The following is an 18812-nucleotide window of genomic DNA, read 5'->3' on the forward strand; positions in this document are numbered from 1 at the left end:
TTTTTAGCACATCTTTTCTCTTCTTTGTTTTTCTTTTCCTTTTCTCTCCTCTTCCTTTTCTCTCCTCTTCTCTGCTCTTTCTCTCCTCTCCCTCTTCCTCTTCTCTCCTCTCCCTCTCCCTCTTCTCTTCTCTCCTCTCCCTCTCCCTCTTTCTCTTCTCTCCTTTCCTCTCCCCTTCTCTTCCCTTCCGCTCTTCCTTTCCTTTCCTTCCCCTCCCCTCTACCCTTTCCCTTTCCTTCCCTTCTTGCTTTCCTTCTTCTCTCCCCATCCCTCTCCTCCTCCCCCTTCCCCTCCCTCCACTCTCCCCTCCTCTCCTCCCCCTCCTTTCCTCTCCTTTGAAATTTCCCTTTTTGCATTCCCTTTTTCATTCCCTTTCCCTCTCCTCTTCCCTCCTCTCCTCTCTTTTCTCTTCCCTTCCCTTCCTCACTTTTTCCTTCCCTTCTCCCTTCCCTTCTTCCCTTTCTCTCCCCTCCCTCTCCCCTCACCCCTTCCCCCTTCTTTTCCCCTTCCCTCCCCTCCTCTCCTCTCAAATTTCCCTTTTTCATTCCCTTTTTAATTCCCATTTCCCTTCGCTCTCCTTCCCTCCCCCCTTTCCCATCCCCTTTCCCTCTCCTCTCCCCTTCTCTCCCCTCTTCTCCCATCCTCTCCCCTCATGCCCCTTTCTCCCCTCCTCTTCTCCTTTCCCTTTCCCTTTCCCTTTCCTTTTCCCTTTCCCTTTCCCTTTCCCTTTCCCTTTCCCTTTCCCTTTCCCTTTCCCTTTCCCTTTCCCTTTCCCTTTCCCTTTCCCTTTCCCTTTCCCTTTCCCTTTCCCTTTCCCTTTCCCTTTCCCTTTCCCTTTCCCTTTCCTTCCCTTCCCTTCCCTTCCCTTCCTTCCCTTCCCTCCTTCCTTCCTTTCCTTTCCTTTCCTTTCCTTTCCTTTCCTTTCCTTTCCTTTCCTTTCCTTTCCTTTCCTTTCCTTTCCTTTCCTCTCCTTTCCTCTCCTTTCCTTCCCTTCCCCTTCCCTTTCCCTTTCCTTTTTCCTTCTTTTCTTCCCTTTTCTTTTTTTTTTTTCCTTTTTTTTTCTTTGGTCTACTGGCTCCACCGTCGAAGACAAAACTCTCTTATTCTCCTCCATGTCTCACTAGAAAAAGGAGAGTCTCAGGTTGTGAGTGAGTTCTTTTCACCTCAAACAGACTTTGAGAGGGAAAAAGAAAAGCTGCTTCCTCCCAGGATCCCTCCAGCAGAGTCAAGCTACAACTGTGACTGCAGCAACAGCAAAGGCAAGAGAGCAGATACCTGTCTGTGGGCCCAAGCAGCCGACGGAAGTTGTCAATCATGACCTCCGCGTGACAGTGGGTGAGGATGATGACTGCCTGGCACAGGAAGGGCATGACTGTGCTCTGCTGCTGCATGGATGATGTGCAGTTGCGCAAGATGTACAGGATTAGTGGCACCTGAAAGAAGGGGAGAAGGAACAACTTGCTGCATCCTTGACTCTGCAGGGAGTAACCATGGACATTCAGCGCAGGAGCAGTGCCTGCTCCCTTGACATGCTGTCAAGTCCTAAGCCTAAATTTCACGCCAGCCACCCTGTCTAAGCCCTGGCTCTGCGCTCAGGCTGTGCTTCTTTAGCACAAGAAGCAAATGGCACAAGGCATCATGCAACAGCCAGAAGAAGTCCAAGACACGTGGAAGAAAGTCTCTTACATCCTGACAGATGTCCTTTCTGTACATCTGCAGAAAGGTGATCATCCACTTCCCAGCAGCACGCACACGCATTCCTTTGGCTTTCCTGAATGTCTCCTTGATGGCCATCATGAAGTCAATGGTGCATTCCACGGGGAAGTTTCTGCAGACCATCTGCAGAGAAATATGAAGCAGGAGAGATCTCATCACTACTCTGCAGCAGCTCTTCAAAACATAAAGCAGTCTTGAGGGCATTCTTAGTTCAGCGGCTTGCCGGGCATTCAGGCAGCCATCACAATGTTCCTGCTGTCTGTACCCTGCTATTTATATGGAAGGCAGTTGAGCCTTCTCTCAGCTTCTCCACCCATGGTGTTTGCTTACATGCAAAGCCCACCTCCCAGCAACCACAGCCACACATGCACACAAACACACACAGTCACACACACACACAAATGCACATCATAGAGTCAGCTCCTTGCACTGGGCACCTGAAGGCCAGACATAGCTCAGAGCCTCCTGCTATTTGCTGAGAAAAGTGGTCTCAGGGTGACAGCTCATTTTGGAAATGGTGTGAGAGGCAGGGGGCAGCTTAGGGTCATGCAGAAGCCTATGCACTGAGATCCCACCACCCCTTTTTGGGTCCACTTACCCTTGCGATTTTGGATGACGTCTGGAGCTGAGAGGTGGTGCTGCAGGCACGCAGCCCCTCACACAGGCTCATGATGTCTCCCATCTCGATGATTGTGTTGGTCTCCTTGGCTGGAAAGAGCATGGAGAGAAAAGGAAAGTCATGCTTCTGGAAACAGAACTGCTTTCCTTGGGGGAGAGACAGAGGACAGGATGGGAACAAGAAGAGAGCTGCGCACAGTGCCTCTCAGTCCTGTAAACAGGGCCCAGGGGAGGAGAGGAGAGGGCTGGCAAACGCCCATTCTACTTGCCTTGGATTTGGAGAAGGGAGCTCAGACAGGTGACAGCCAACTGGCGGGATGTGGGCATGGGGTCACACGTCAGAGGTGCCACCAATCCCACCAAGGAGCCAAAGTTCTTGCAGACATCTCCTCTCTGCAGGGGCAAGAGGCAGGAAAAAAGCTGTAGGCAGCCCCAACCCTCACTAGCTTCTTCCACTCGTGCCTTTCCCACACGGTGACACAGCATGCACAGCTGGGTGGAGCTCGCCTTCCAGCTCAGGGCAATGGGGAGGGAGCAGGGGGCATGCGGTGGGGCTCTTTACTCACTCGAAGCTCTTCACAGGCAGCCAGCAGCTGGGAGAGTGTCTGCAGGGCCCTCTTGCGTTCCCACATATTGTCTGAGGTGATTGATCTCTGCAGGACCTGGGGCAGAGCATCTGTCTCACTGCGGACACCTTTTCTTTCCTGCCACCCCTCTCCCTGTCCCTCCTTTCCCAGCAATTTTCCTCAAGGCCTGCCTGCCTTGTGGCTCCATGCAGCTCCCCCCTCCCCCCCCTCCCCGCACTGCTGTCCCTGCTCTCTGCAGGCACTCCTGCCTCCTAAACCAGGAGCTGTGGCCTTCCAGGGGCTGGCTCTTGCCTTTCCCCCTACAGGGCCCATTTCTCTGCCCATTTCTGAGCTCACAGTGAGCTGGCATGTCAGCGGGAGATTTCTCCCCCTCTGATTGTCCTCTCATTCACCAGATCTCTGTCCCCGCTATCCACAGGCACCATGCTTTCTCTCTTGCCCCACATGTACTCACTTGGACTGTGTTCTCGAAGCAGTCACGGCTGGGCTCTGTCTCGAGCAGGATCACCATGAGCCGGCCCAGAGCTTTCAACGATGTTTGCTGAAGCTGAAAGCAGAAGAGGAGATTGAGGTGTGGCATCACGGCTGCTGCCAGAGCGTAGGTCATGTGTGCTGAGGTAGGGTTTCTACTGAGAGGTGGCCAGGAAAGTTACAGCAGGTTACCTGCAGATACTGAGCTGCTTGCTTTGACTTCCTGATCTTCAGCATCATCTTTGCTGAAGGGTGTGTCACAGTGTTCTTGCAGCACAGAGTCAACATTTCACGTATGTCCTTGTTTCCAAAAGTGGGCTTCAGCTTACTAACAGGAGGAAAAAAGGAAGAGAAAGCAGAAAGGACCTTTACCAGTGCTCTCCAGCCTGGTTCAGACAACATCCAAGATTCTCCTAATGGACAACTACAAAGTAAACACCCCCAACACATGCTGCTGAGCACTGTCTTCAATTCCAGCAACGCCTGCCTCCTCCCTGACAGCAGTGAACCACCTCTACCTCTGAAGGGAAGAAGACCCCTTCTCTTCCCCACCACGGGACAGGAGCACCAGGGCCTTTCTCCCTACCCAGAACCTCAGCTTTGCTGGGCACAAGAGCCCAGCAGTCTCTCCTGTGGATGTGGCTCCTCATCCCTTGCCCCCTCCAGGCCTTCGGAGCTACCCAGAAGGTGGAGCACCATCCTGTTTTGCAGTCCTAGAGGCTCCCGCACTTACCTCAACTGCTCCAGGGCCAGAATCACCTTGAGGGGTACTGGGGAGACAGGGACGCCCAAGTAATACTTCTTCAGCAAGTCCTGCAAGTTGCAGAGAGACACTGTCAAAGTGGGCAAGAAGCACACGAGAGCTGTTCCACCCGGCCCAGAGACAGACACAACTGCCGCACACCAGCCCCATCACTCTCACGTTTCCCACTGCAGGATGCAGCAGCTCCACAGCTGGTGGACCTAGCCCACTGCCCAGCCGCTGCCTGCCAGCACCCAAGGTCCCCCCCAGCTGGAGACGTGTATGCCTCCAGGGAAGCAAGCCTCGTGGCACAGCCCAAAACTCCACTGCAGACAGCTCTGGCTCTAGGCACTCACCATCAGGATCTCCAGCAGCTTGCCCTTCAAGGAGGGGTTAAAGCTGGCGGAATCACCCACGGTTTGGAAGGCAGAGCTGGAGTCGGTGATGCTCTGCACCAGCGCAAGTTTATTCTGCAAGTCCTGAGGCCCAAGAGAGAAGAACATACTTTGAACTGCCAGAAGGGCTGAGGGCTGCAGGGGGGACACATGGGGGCGATGCTAAGGGAAGGGCTTGGATCTTCTCTGAGCACAAACTGTTCCCTGAGGGACCTTTAGAAAGAGAAGGCCCATCTCAGCATCTCCCCATGTGGAGAGGCTGCAGCTGGGCACTCAGACCCCTGGCATATTTCGAGCTCTCACCTGGCAGCTGCAGCTGTAGAGCAGCAGGATGTTGCCCACAATGTCTACCTCCAGGCGGGCGAGCAGCTGTTCCTTGGAGGCACGCAGTGCCAAACTGCCATAGGCAAGCATGAGAGCGCTGCGTGTGGCATTAGTTCTCCTGCTGTCCAGTACAATCTGTGTGGAGAGAAGTGCTTTGAGACACTCGTTTAGTGGCCCCCAGTGCCTGACAATGCACTTGGGCTCCCAGTGCAGGAGCTGCTGTGAAAATAAGGCAAAAGAAAGCCAAGGTGGAATCCCATAACGCTTCACCTTCTTGAGCCTGGCAATCCTTCCATTCCGGCTCTTGCACAGCCTGGACGAAAACATGATGAGTGTGTCCAGGACTAGGTGGAAGTTGCCCTCAGCAGCATGGCTGACAAGAGAGATCATTCCCTGCACAAAAGAACAAGGGGCAGTTGGTGCAGGCCTAAACTTACTGATGCAGCCAACCACAGTGGCTGGGCCAGTCCTCGCCTGAGGGAAACGACAGTGAGGAGATCAGAAGGCCTGGAGCAGGGCTAAGAGAAGACTGACTGGGGACGCTCACAGAAGCTGGAGGAGAGGAGAGCTCACCTGGGCCTCAGGTGGCTCCTCCATGTTTGCTTCCATCAGGTGTTGCAGCAGCTTGTCTTGGACGTGGATGTGGAGGACTGCCTTACAAGCTCCCAGCACTGTCCCCAAAGCCTTGTACAGGAAAGACTGCAGGGAAGGGAAGGGAAGGGAAGGGAAGGGAAGGGAAGGGAAGGGAAGGGAAGGGAAGGGAAGGGAAGGGAAGGGAAGGGAAGGGAAGGGAAGGGAAGGGAAGGGAAGGGAAGGGAAGGGAAGGGAAGGGAAGGGAAGGGAAGGGAAGGGAAGGGAAGGGAAGGGAAGGGAAGGGATGGAAAAGGAAGTAAGAAACTGAGATGTGGCAGCAACCTGACCTGTTGGCAGAGGGCCAGATGGGAAGGACCCACACTCCTTGGGAGTTGTTGAGAGCACCTGCAGGGCCGAGCTTTAGCAGTCTGTGGTGCAAAAGCCCTCTGGGGCACATGGGCTGGGGAAGCAGCATGAGCAGCGCAAGTGGGCAGAGCACCAGCCACAGCTGCAGCCTCAGCCCCAGTTGGACACCTGCAGCTGCACCACTGGATAGAGCCCAGGGGAAAACCCACCTTTTCCCCAGAGCTGCTGGGAGAGCTGCCCAGCCACCGGCTCAGCTCACAGCTCAGGCCCTTTGTCCAGGCGTCATCCTCCATAGTCTCCAGCGAAGCCCTCAGAAACTGTTGGAGAACAGAAGAAGCCAATGTTGCCCCTTGCCCTTTGCCTCTTCCCCCATTTCCAAGTTGCTGCAGCCTTCTGGGGAGAGGCATCTGGAAGAACAGTCCCTCTCTCAGCTGCCCCCAGCATTCCCTCCATTAAAGCCACCTGCCGCTCTTCTCCTAAGAGCCGCCTTGGGCTTGGGACAAATGGGAAGAGGCAGTGCTGCAAAGGCATGTGGCCACACAGCAGCAGCATTTTAGAGGTTGTTCCTGTCCTGCGGGGGCTCATATGAGAGCAGGTCACCTTTAGGCAGGCAAGCACTTCTCTGCACCATGCCTCCTGGCAATGCTGTACCTTTAGCAGATGGTGCTCCCACTCTGCAGAGTCCGGGAAGCTCTCCGATTTCCCTGCACAGCAATAGGAAGCAAAAGACCCTTGCTTGGGATCAAGCCACAAAAGAGCTGCTGCAAACCTGATTTAGCCTGGGCACTGAGCACTGCAAAACTGGAACCTGCATCCCCTCCACAATGACCTGTCCCTCCCCACAAACACTCTCCCAGCAGGAACACAGAACTGCTCCAAGACTGCTGCCTGAGGAGGGATGAAGAGCCCATCCGTGTCTTGGAATGGGCAGACCCCAGGGGGAAAGGTCCCTGGGTCTCAGTGCTGTATCCCTGGAATGGGAACAGCAGTAGAGCAAGCATTGGGCTGCAGACTGTATTTTCACTCCTCCCCTCCCCTTTCCTTTTTTCCCTTTCCCTTTTTCCCTTTTCCTTTTTCCCTTCCCTTCCATTCCCTTCCCTTCCTCCGCCGCACCCTCTCCACCAGCTCTTTACCTTCAAGGCACTGCAGCAGCAGGGGGATCTCAGCTGCCCACATGGCCCCCACAGCTCTGTGAATCCTGCTGTGGAGGTTTCGCATGAGCAGCAAGGCAGCGGCTTGGAGTTCACTGCCTGCAAAAGGGCTCCCTGCCACCACCTGAGCAAGAGCAAGAAGACGCAGGGTCACTTCTGCAGCAAGAGCAGCGACTTCTCCCAGGAGGGAAGCAGCTTGGCTCTGCCCTGGCGGGCAAGGAGTGACCAGCTTTTCCCATGGCGCTGCAAGCCTGGGAAGAGAATAGCATCTCCAGGGCTGAGATGGACACTGGCACGCTCGGCCATGCTGCTTCCTCCTCGGGGCTTGTGGCACCGGCCTCTGGAGCGTCTACTCACCAACAGGCGCACCAGCAGTGTCTGGGGAGTCAGCAGGGGGCCTGCGGGGAGAAAGAAGTGCTGAGTGCCCTGCCGCATGCACCTCCACTGTCCCTTCTGGGTGCTAATACAGGTCAGCAGAGCTCACTGAGGGAGTTTCTGCTCCTACCTTGAAACACGGAGCTGAGGAAATGTGGATCCAGCTCTTCTATTTCCCGCGCTACCAGGTCCTCTCTCTCTGCCAAGGTTTGGATGCAGCGGGAGATCGGGATCAGCATGCCCGTGTATTGGGCTGGAACCACATAGAGCAGCAGCCGCGGCCACAGAAGCTGTAGAGAACAAGTCAGTTGAGTGTGTCAGCGTTCCTGCCTCCGCTCAGAGATGAAGAAGATTCTGTGAGTCTCCCTGAGTTTTGTGTGCTTCAGAGCACGTTGGAGGAGAGACCTGGGGCATTGGAATGGGACGAGGAACACGTGGTGTGAAGGCAAGGAGCGGCAGCAGGGCAGAGTGTGACTTACTTTGGTCATCCCTCTCACTGAGAAATTCAGCGACCCCAGGATGTTCATGCACAGTTGTTGGAGAGCTCCTTCTTCCTGGGCCTCGTGAGCAGAAAGGTCTCCGGCTACCTGCACAACATTGTTGTTATAACAACAGTTACTCTCAGTTCTCAGGAGCTTCTCAGGAGGTTCAGGTGTGGCCTCACTGGTGCTTCTGTGCCAGCCTCTGAGCAGCATAGGCCTTCCAAAGGAAGATGCAGCCCACTGTCCTTACCCTTTTTCCTGTGCTACGGCTGAACTCACTGAAGATATGCCCCACCACGTCCCAGGATGAGCAGCTCTGGGCATCAGTGCTGAGCAGATCCTTGATGAAACTCAGAATGGCCCTCCTCACCTGCCAGGAGTCAATTATGGGTTTGATTTTCCTGGTCAGAAGGCAAAGGGAAGCTACATACTCGTTGGGACAGCCCTTTGGGCATGAGCAGAGACAACGAGAGCAGAGGTCAAGCCTTGGCTTTTGAGGTGAGGGCCAGGTCTTAGCACCAGGCCGTGCACTTTCCAAGCGCAGCACACGGACCTGCCTGCTCACTCTGCCTGCTCTCCCCATAGGTCCCATCGCAACCATGTGGTCAATGTCCCAGCACCTCCCTGGTCACCCCAGGCCTGCCCATGTTGGCAGCAGCATCACCACCCTGACAGCGCTTTCCTTTCCCAAACCAGCTCACCCGGATCCTGGGGTCACTGCACACACGCTGCACAGCCTCTGCAACCTGGGGCATCTTCTCCATCATCATGGACTCTGCAAGAGATGTGCAGAAGCATGCGTAGAGACACAACCCTGATGGCAAAAGGGATCCCTGCAAATAGCGACCCACGGTACTGACCATCAGAGCAAGCTAGAGCACTGAGCAGACCCAGGGCTGCCACGCATCCAGCCTCCCTCTCATCGCCCAGCTGCAACTGCAGAAACAGGACTGTTTCTTCTGGGCAGATTCGGGCTGCAGAGAGAAAATCCCGTGCTGTGTTAGCAAGAAACTCATGCCCATTGCTGAGGTTTGCGAGAAAGGTTTTAGCCTGGGCACCGCCAAGAATTACCAAAGCTCCTCTCCTTACCCTGCAGCAGGATGCAGCGGGTCAGCTCCGCGCTATCAGCCTCGCTGTGCTGCTTGGTGTCATCAGAGAGCTGAGGGAACAAGGGCCATTTTAGAAAATCGCATCAGCACTGAGGATGGAAAAGAAACTGTGCTGCCAGCTCTCGTCTCCCTTGGCACTCTCAGGAAGAGGACATGCAGACAAAACCCAGCCTGCCCCACAGCATCCCTGGGGGCATACACATGGCTCTGGAGCAGCCTCGGGCATGCAGGAGCTACGGCTGAGCACCTGTCAGAGGCTCAGAGCTTTGCAGTCCTCCTGAGACTTAGCCAAGAGGGAAATTGCTGTGGGTGCAAGGATAGGCTCCCCTTACCTGGTAGAACATGGCACTGGTAATGGCCAGAAACTTGTCCTTGGGGATGACAGTCTGATCTCCCTCTAAGGCCTCCAGGAAGATATTGAGGCTCTGCAAGAGACCAGGACAGGAAAAAAGGGCTGAAACCACGTCTAGCCACTTGGGAGTGGAGAAACTGTTCCCCAATGGTTTCTCCACTGGGGGAAGCTCCTGCACAGGCATTCTCCTTTGTTCCCCACCTCTCAGCAGCACCAAAAGAGTCTCTCTGCTCTCAATCGAGCCCTGTTGGCATAGTTTGCAGGCATTTCCCACCCAGCATCCCTCTTCTCCCTCATCGGATGCAACTGAACGTGGTCTGCCTGTGGTTGTTAGCACAGAGTTCCTCAGGCACTCAGAGCCCCACAGTGGTGACTGTGAAGACTCCCATCCCCAGGAGATGGGCCCCAGTGACTCTTGGCTCCCTCCTGGCTCCTGTCCCCATTGTTCCTTCCTTGACTGAAGAGCTCAGGATGCCTCAGACCTCCCTTGATCACCTGTTCCTTCTTTCTCCAAGGGCTCCCCACCTCATCCCCCTACCCCAATGTCCCTTTGTGGTATTTGCATGGGCCCCACCTCCATGCTGAGCCCTGCACAACATCTCACCTTGGTCACTCTGCAGATGTCTTGGACATCCTGATATGGGCGCACGAGCCAGAGGAGCTGCTCCCAGACGTGCTCTCGGTGCAGCTCCTCTTGCAGGAGGACAGCCATCATGGCAGCCACAGCCCCGAGGACGGCCTGTTTGTCCTGGAGAGGGATGGCAGAGGCCCAGCATCAAAGACTGAAGGTCTGCCCTTCCTCTGGAGAGGGCATCCTCTTTTCCTTCCCCTTCCCCATACCCCCTTGCCCAGCAGGAGATGAGCTTGCTCTGGGTGGCAGGGAGATTTTCCCCACACCCTCATCCCCAGCACTTCCTGCCACAATGCTGTGACATGCAGCTGCTTCCTGGCAGGGAGATCCAGCCCCGAGCACGGTTTGGGGCCCTTTGCAGAGCCAGCCCACTCCCTCTCATATTCACCCCCTGCTCTCAGCCCACTGGGCACAGACAGAGCTGCTGACATGGAGGTCCCCACTGCCATCCTTGGCTGGGAATGCAGCAGCGCTCACCTTTTCCTCCTTGCAGTCCTGCCAGTTTCTCAGCACGGAGAAGAAGAGCTGGTAAAGATGCTTGTAGATCTGCTCTTTCTCCATGGCAGACCAGGGGCATTGCTTTCCAGAGCAGAAGTGAACCTGGACTCCTTCTGACCATTGTTTCACAACTGGGAAAACAAAACGAAAGAAAAAAATAAATGAATAATTAATTCTAAAAGAAAAAACAGAACAAAACAAAACCAACAAGAGAAAAGGGAGCCTGTGAGAGTCTGCAGGGCAAGGTGCAAGGGCTGTCCTGAGACCCCTGCTCTGGAGCCAGCACTCACCAGCACAAGCGAGGCGCAGGGTCCGGCCGCTCCTCACCTGGCCCACCACACTACGCAGGCCAGCCAGCATCAGCCACATGAAGGGGATGCACTGTGGAGCTGCAGAGGAGAAGGAGAGGGCCACGGTCAGAGCCCTAGCGGCAAGGGAGGAGAGGCAGAAGCCCTGCATCCCCCAGCTCAATGCAGATCACGCGCAGAGGGGAGAGATCCGTTTCCCCGGTTGACATAGATGTAGGGTGGCTGGGAGCACTGTACCGTAGTTGCTGAACAGTTTGCTGAGGGTGATGAGCACAAAATCCTTGGATATCTTCCCCATGGCCTTCAGATGGCCCTGGAGCTCAGCCATCACCAAGCTGAAGTGCATCCGGGCCAGAGCCACCAGGACGTTGCTGGCAGCCATCCTCACAGTGTCTGACACACCCTGAAAAAGAGTCACTGGTGACACACTGTGCAGGAGACTGCCTGAGACCCTTGGAAGGGCTAAGCCACCGCTGTCCACTAGCAGAACACCAGCACGGGCAGGCGGCTCCTTTTGCCTTTGGGTGTAACCCCTTACCTGGGTCGCTGTCAGGTCCTGGGACACCTCTGCCAGCAGCCGGTTCACCACTCCGCATGGTGGGCGGCTGTCATCTTCCCACAGGACACGCTCCAGCTCGCAGTACGCCTGTGCTCGATCACCCTGGTGACAGGGATCAGTCATAGTTTGCTTTGTCCTTGTTCCTGGGAGCCACCCACTGCCACCATCACTATGCCGTGTGCTGTCGGGGCCTGGCACCCACGGGACCATGGCACTGGGCCACAGCAAGGATTGTGGTTGGATGTTCCCAGCTCACCTCATGGTCTTGCAGGCGCTGCTGCAGCAAAGTCACGGCACAGGCGGGGACAGGGCTTGCCACCCTGCCTCTCCCCCTGCGACGCGTACATCTGGGCACGCAGCCCACACAAGCAAAGAGACCTGGAAGGAAAGAGCAGAGCAGCTGTGGCTGGTGTTGCTTGGAACCAGGCCAAGCATCCGGCCAGCTCTGGGAGGAATGCTCCTGCAGCTCCACAGTGCAGGGTGGGCTGCGCTGGCACGTGTGTGGTCGGCGGGGAGAGAGGAGAGAGCCTTCCCCTCGGTGGGCTTCTGGGAGAAACCAGAGTGGACAGCTGCACTCAGCAGAGCAAGGACAGAGCTGCTGGCAGGTCCTAAACAAACACTAGTGGCACACATGCGCTCGGGCAGCGTCAAGGTGTCCAGAGAGGTGGAGGGACCTCACCTCGAAGGCCTCTCAGCCGCTCCATCACAGCAGGATATATCCAGACAGACACAATGCTCTCTCTGGGTCCTCCTCCTGCAGCTCCCACGAGCTAATGGGTCACCGCTCCCACCGTAGCCACAAAGGTGAAAAAGACAGCCTCTGTGACATCATACCCAGGATTCTCACCTCACAGACTATGACATACCCTGGGCTTTATATTTTGCCATCACAGTTCTATTAAAATTAATGAATGGAGCCAAGTAGAATGAACAGAAATATATGAATTTATGTGAGGGAAACAAATGTCATCAGACTGTTATTAATCTATTACATTTAGTATTGATAATGCCTAGAACATGAGAAAATGGAGTTCCATTATCTAAAACACCACATAAACTCACAACATTTGAGAGCTACAGACAGATTTCTGTACCCTGATGTTTCAATAGCATAAATGATGGGAAAATAAAGTAGCAAAAAGAAAGAAAAAAAAAGAAAAAACAAAAAAAAGAGAAGTGACTTCAAGGATAAAAGAAAACAGTTAGCACTGCATATATTCCATATGATCTAAGTATGAGAGTGTTTAGGTATACTGCTTAACTATTCACATTATACAGTTACAGTTTTTGAATTCCCAGTGGAGTAAAGCTGTATGATTTGCTGTTGTGTGTACTTTACTCTGGATAATAGAGTTTATTGGACTGTGTGAATTCGATGGCCTGGCACATCAGAACCACAGAAATACAAGGCACTGGTAGATACCAGTGCACAGTGCACTCTGATGCCCTCGAGTCATGAAGGGATAGAATCAATCCATATTTCTGGAGTGACTGGGGGCTCTCAAGAATTGACTGTGTTGGAGGCTGAGATAAGCCTCACTGGTAAAGACTGGCAAAAACATCCTATTGTGACTGGCCTAGGAACTCCATGTATACTAGTTATCGATTACCTCAGAAGGAGGCATTTCAAGGATCCTAAGGGGTATCAATGGACCTTTGAAATAGCTGCTCTAGACACAGACAACATTAAGCAGTTGTCTGTTTTGCCTGGCCTTTCAGAAGATCCATGTGTTGTGGGGTTGCTATGAGTAAAAGAGCTCCCATTGCTGAACAGAAAAGGTGACCAATGCTTTATCTTTATGCTGACTCATGGATGGTGGCAAATGCCTTATGGGGGTGGTTATAGCAGTGGGAGCAAAATAACTGGCAACAGAGGGGTAAACCTATTTGGGCTGCTGAACTGTGGAAAGTCATATGGTTGTAAAGGTGCAGCATGTAGACGCTCATGTGCCAAAGAGTCAGGCTACTGAAGAACAACAAAATAACCATCAGGTAGACTGAGCTGCCAAAATTGAGGTGACTCAAATAGACCTGGACTGGCAGAACAAGGGTGAATTATTTCTAGCTCGATAAGCCCATGAGACCTTGGGCCATCAAGGAAGAGATGCAACATATAAGTGGGCTAGAGACTGAGGGGTGGATTTAACTATGGACGCTATTGCACAGGTTATTCATGACTGTGAAACATGTGCCATAATCAAACAAGCCAAAAGGATGAAAACTCTCTGGGAGGAAGGGCGATGGCAAAAGTATAAATATGGGGAAGTGTGGCAGATTGATTATGTCACCTTGCCACGATCTCACAGTGGTGTTATGTGCTTACCATGGTGGAGGCAACCACTGGGTGGCTTGAAACATATGCAGTACCCCATGCTACCGCCCAAAACAATATATTAGGTCTCGAGAAACAAGTCCTGTGGCGACATGGCATCCCAGAAAGAATTGAGTCAGATAAGGGGACTCATTTCAAAAATTCTCGTGTAAATACTTGGGCCAAAGATCATGGCATTGAGTGGATTTACCATATTCCCTACCATGCATCTGCCTCTGGTAAAATTGAATGATACAATGGGTTGTTAAAAACTATGCTGAAAGCAATGGGTGGTGGAACATTTAAGCACTGGGAGAAGTATTTGGCAGAAGCCACCTGGTTAGTCAATACCCAGAGGATCTATCAGTCATGATGGTCCTACCCAATCCAGCTCCCTACATACCGTAGAGGAAGATAAAGTCACTGTAGTACATATAAAGAGCATGTTGGGAAAAGCAGTTTGGGTTCTTCCAGCTTCTGGAAAGGGCAAACCTCTCCGTGATACTGTGGGACCAGTGTCCACTTGGTGGGTAATGCAGAAAAACGGAGATGTTCAGTGTGTACCACAAGGAAACTTGATGTTGGGGGAGTGCAGTCAGTAATTCTATGTATATATATGTATATAGACATGTGTGTGTAATGCATTTTAATCATTATTTATTTGTTTGTATATATGTATATATATTAAGCATGATGTGGTGATAAAGAATAAGGGGTGGAATGTCATGGTTTTATGTTTTTTGGTTTTCAGTATTCCACATCATAACATCATGTAGTGTACTGGGAGTTAAAGTGTTAATGCTCCAATTCCAGGTACCTATCCCTATATATTACGGAAGTCATGGGATCTGGCCCTTCTGGGTGGGGCGGTCTCTTACTGCCTGGCAGTGGGTGCTGGAGGGTACTTTCCTAGCCGTTCCAAGCTTTTCAGGTTTGATTCGATCTCAGGAACTCTCTCTCTCCAACCTTATTTGATTTATGTCTCAATTTCAATTAGATTGCATTATGTTATCTTGCATTCCAATATCACAGTTAGTAAAATAAGTTTTCCTCCATAGATCATTGCCTGTTGCTGTTTTTATTTTTCCTTCCTTCCTTGAGCCCAGCTCCCATCTCCCTATCTTTTTTCCCTTTCCCTTCCCATTCTGTACGGCCGCGGGGAGGACCCTGGAGCCTACTGCGCCCCTGTCATGGACATAGATTGATATAGTTAACTCCGTGACATAGGAATATTCTCTTTTATCATATTTTTTAGTAATTATTTGATATTCCAGTGCATCTTAAAAAGCCACCTGATTTAATCAATTATGTTTCTTTCACTTTCTCTATGTGATGTTCTGTATGCTGTCAGGTCCCAAATAACTCCTCTTACATGGCTCTATATGTATATGCATTCTTAGATGGGGCTCTTGAACCACAAGAATGCAATGAGAGTGCAGATACTGCCATCTTGGAGAGATGTCATCTTGATCTCTGATGATTGTGAGGAGAGTCAGGGAGTGGTTAGGTTAAGGCAGAGAGCAAAACAGTACATATAGGATGACAGGGAACAGACAAGAAAAGAGAGCAATCTACTTGGGGAGCGCATCTTCTCTCTGCCTGCCCGTACAGTTCATCAGGAAAGCAGCAAGAGAGGTGTAGGAGGATCACTTTTCCAAGAATCTTCTGAGCAGCCCTGCAATGGAGGCCTATGCTGACATCAGCTCATGGTCAGAGAGAAATTTTCAGCATGACAAAAAGCTGAAAATTAGAACGGCATTAGACAAAAAGAGGAGAAGCCTGAAATAGCATACAGACAAATGAAGCTACATATGGACAAAGCAGTAAAGAAATATTTGTTATGTAACACGATGGATCTCCTTAGACTTCTCTCTCTGTGAAGAAGTAATATATTGAAGACAGAAAATAGGATTCACATCAAAACGCCTTCCATTTTTCTTCTTTTTTTTTTTTTTTTAACCAAAATCTTTTCTATCTCTTACCTACTGCACAGTAAATGAGTTCCCTAAAGACACAGGAGGAAAAGAACAAAGAAATAACCATAGCCAAGCAAATGGTATGAACTATTATTGATATTTTATAAAGGAAAAAGGAGACTTAAGGTAGAGATACTTTGTTATTGGTTTTCAGGAAAAGAAAAAAAGAAAAGGAAAAAAAAAAAGAAAGAAAAATCAGTCTGAGCCAGAACAAGCTTTCTATCATTTTATTCAGCTGGCTCAGTTAAGTTTTTCAGGTTTCATCTCCAGAAATGTGAAATAAGTAATTTTGTCCAATGCATATGTGTACATACAGACCCACATGCCCAGACATATCACATTTGTATGCTTGGTGTACCCACATCTGACACCACAACACTGGTAACTGAATAATTATAAAATGCAGTCTCAGGGCTTGCAACCTAAATAGAAAAGACAAAAAATGAAGGGAATGGGATTTCTCTTGGAAAATTCCCTGAGCAAAAATGAAGGCTAGGAGCTGACTGGGAAGAAGTATCTTTGCTTGACCTCTTCTTATTCTTCTGTAAGCACTCTTCTCTGCACTAAAGACAGAATATGGACTACATGGACCTTTGGTTCAATCCAGCACAACCATTCTCTTCCAATGACGTAATTCCTCTTTCCATCTCTGTTTCCGACTGTTTCTGGCTCTTTAATGCTAACCAGTAGAAACTAGAAGGAAATTAGAAGATGTTTAGGAATTCTGTCCTCTCTTACTGCTTTAGTTCAGACGACTACATTTGGAAATTTTGGCTTGAACATTTTGCATTAGTAGACTTGGTAAGGATTCAGGTTGCCAGTGCATGAAAGTCAATATCTATGGTTTAGTCACATGATGAAACAAATGAAGCAGCACAGTGTATGCACATTACAATATACTTCTTGCTGATTTTCAAAGTTCAGCACATTTCAGCCATATAAAAATTGTGATTTTTAACAAATGGCCAGGAGTATGAGTTCTTCCTGACAAGAGAGCCAAGTACACTGTTGTTATTGTTGAGAGGTGAGTTTGTTACCTGCAGGCGTTACTGAAAGTTTTTTTTTTTTCCACTTTGTAATTCACTTTTTTTGACGTTATTGTGTGATTTAGTTGATGGTCTCACCTTTTAGTTTCTGTTGGAATCCCTTACTACAAGCTATCACTTTCAAGCAATGAGTGAGCTGAGAAGTGGTAGCAAGATAGCTGTGTTCAGTAGTACGTTGTCCATCTGTGCTCCCTTTGACACTGAAGAATGTTTTGTCACTGATAATAGCAGAGCAATTTGGTTCACTGCATATAGTCTGAATGGGACTGCTCTCATCATTTCTCATCCCAGCCTACATCTCCCACTGGCTGGACCAACAATAAAATGTTCTGTAAAATCCCAGTTCCCTGCAATAGCAACCCCAGGCTGTCCTTCCTCCAAGGGACTGGCAGCTCCTGCTTCACATTACTGCTTTTCTCTGCTCCCAGCACGGTGGGATTCAATTCTGCTCACCAAGGGCTGCTCAGATCAGAGAAGGAACCCTTTACCAAGCCAGGTAGAAAACTCCAGATTTCCTTTCCAACCAAAGCCTCAGACTCACCAAATTGTCAGCTGCTTGTTGACATTCCTCTAAAGAATACGCAATGTTTTTAACACATAATGATACAATTAGTTCTCAGTAGATCATCCTGTCACCAACACCTGTTTTCTATATCTGTGCTTCTCACCACACTTTTCTTGCTTAATACCTTTTAAAAAGTCTGAGAACAATAACAAATAGCTTAAGGTCACCACTTTCACCCCAGCAGAACCAAGTGTGCAAACTTGAAGAGAACGTATCAGAGAAAAATAAAAGTAAGAATTTCAAATAAAGATCTCTCATTCTTTTGTTGTTGCTTTCCAAAGGAACTTCATTAGGATAAACTGAGTTGTAAGGCATGGCCTTGGGGGTAGAGCATTGAAGGTAAGGCTGTGCAACTATTTCTTGGTGCTGGATAAGGACAATATTAAATAAGACTAATGAGCTTGAGTGAGTCAAATGACCTTTCCTCATTTGCTACAAACAGCTTTGTTCCTATGATTCAGTTGGTTGCTCAGTAAAGGTTGTGCAGCTCATTTGCTGTGTATTTTTTACTCCAGAAATTAATAAATGAGGCCACAGTGTTCTGTATCTATTTGGTGGCCCACTGGTATGCAATTTTAGCTACATAAATAATATTTGGATAAAAGCTTGCATTTCCGAAACCACTGAGTGACACCATAAAGAGTGATAAATAAAGCCATTTGGGAGTGTCAAATACATCTTCAAACAGCTTGTTCCACAGGTCATTGTGTGCCCCCAGCACCCCCTTTTCAAAAGAAAAATGTTGTATAGCAATACACGGCTAAAGAATACAGCAACTGGCTTTCACAGAGTTGTGTGTTTTTTTCAATGTTGTATTTATTATTTTTACAAAACATGTTGCAAACAGGGAGAAAAGGTATATATTTATGCTCTGGATGTGTGAATTGAGTGTGATTGACTTAGATAATCATCCCAAAAAATTAGGAGGTGGAAAAGTTTTCTAACAAGTTGCTAATCTGCCTCCACTTCTCCCAGGACAGAGAAAATGCCTACATTTTCATCTAATACTTTATTTCAAACTACAGCTCAATATTATTCATCATATGTAAATGTCATTTTTGTGTGTCTTGAGGAAAAGGAAAAGAATGAGGTTGTATGTTTTTGGACATAATTTCTCTTTTAACAAGTTTCGCTTTGTGCTATCCTCCAGGTGCACTTCTCAACATCCTTAGTATTCCTCAATCTCTATTCCGGCTATCATCCGCCCTACACTTACAGTGTCCTTTCCTTAGAAAGGAGAATAGGATATGTGTAGGATAGGGAAGAGTGTCCATGAAAGTCCCGCCTTGACAAAAAAAACTAGGCTCCAGTGGTTCTGAAGTTTTATCCTGTTTAGATGCTATTCTCAGAGGATTGTGATGAAGAGAAGGGATTTGACATCTGAGAAGGTTTGACAAGCTGTAATTGCTTTCTAATCCCTTAACAATACATACTTAAAATTATGCATATGTTTAAGTCCTTTGCTAGATTGGGGCTACAGTCAAGAATAAAGCAAACGACTCAGAAGGATGTCTCCATAGATGAGGACATTAACCTACGTAAGCTAGAATAGTAATGTCTCAAGACCTAATAGTGCACATCTGTCTCTTCTATTCCTTACTGTTTCCAATCCAAAATTTAAAACCTACTTTCAGGAGGTCTTTTTTTTTTGGCCCTA

General features: G+C 49.9%; 1 protein-coding gene across 1 annotated transcript; it reads right to left on the reverse strand.

Annotated features, from left to right (window-relative positions):
* Positions 1-1009: 1009 nt before the first annotated feature.
* Positions 1010-11961, reverse strand: LOC104910306 (maestro heat-like repeat-containing protein family member 2B). The gene is made up of 30 exons (XM_085219930.1): positions 11937-11961; positions 11514-11635; positions 11237-11359; positions 10936-11101; positions 10681-10779; positions 10370-10521; positions 9866-10009; positions 9242-9334; positions 8890-8959; positions 8661-8774; positions 8502-8575; positions 8051-8170; positions 7798-7905; positions 7449-7608; positions 7301-7341; positions 6926-7067; positions 6444-6496; positions 6002-6109; positions 5427-5552; positions 5124-5246; positions 4833-4988; positions 4491-4613; positions 4126-4205; positions 3585-3720; positions 3376-3468; positions 2901-2987; positions 2604-2727; positions 2315-2424; positions 1687-1839; positions 1010-1433 (listed from the first exon to the last, which is right to left on the reverse strand). Exons 1-30 carry the CDS (start codon positions 11959-11961, stop codon positions 1101-1103), a joined length of 3558 nt encoding a protein of 1185 aa, XP_085076056.1. The 3' UTR covers positions 1010-1100.
* Between the last annotated feature and the right edge of the window lie 6851 nt (positions 11962-18812).

This window comes from Meleagris gallopavo, chromosome 3 (genome assembly GCF_905368555.1).
Source record: "Meleagris gallopavo chromosome 3, MGAL_WU_HG_1.1, whole genome shotgun sequence".
In the NCBI taxonomy this organism is placed as follows: domain Eukaryota; kingdom Metazoa; phylum Chordata; class Aves; order Galliformes; family Phasianidae; genus Meleagris; species Meleagris gallopavo.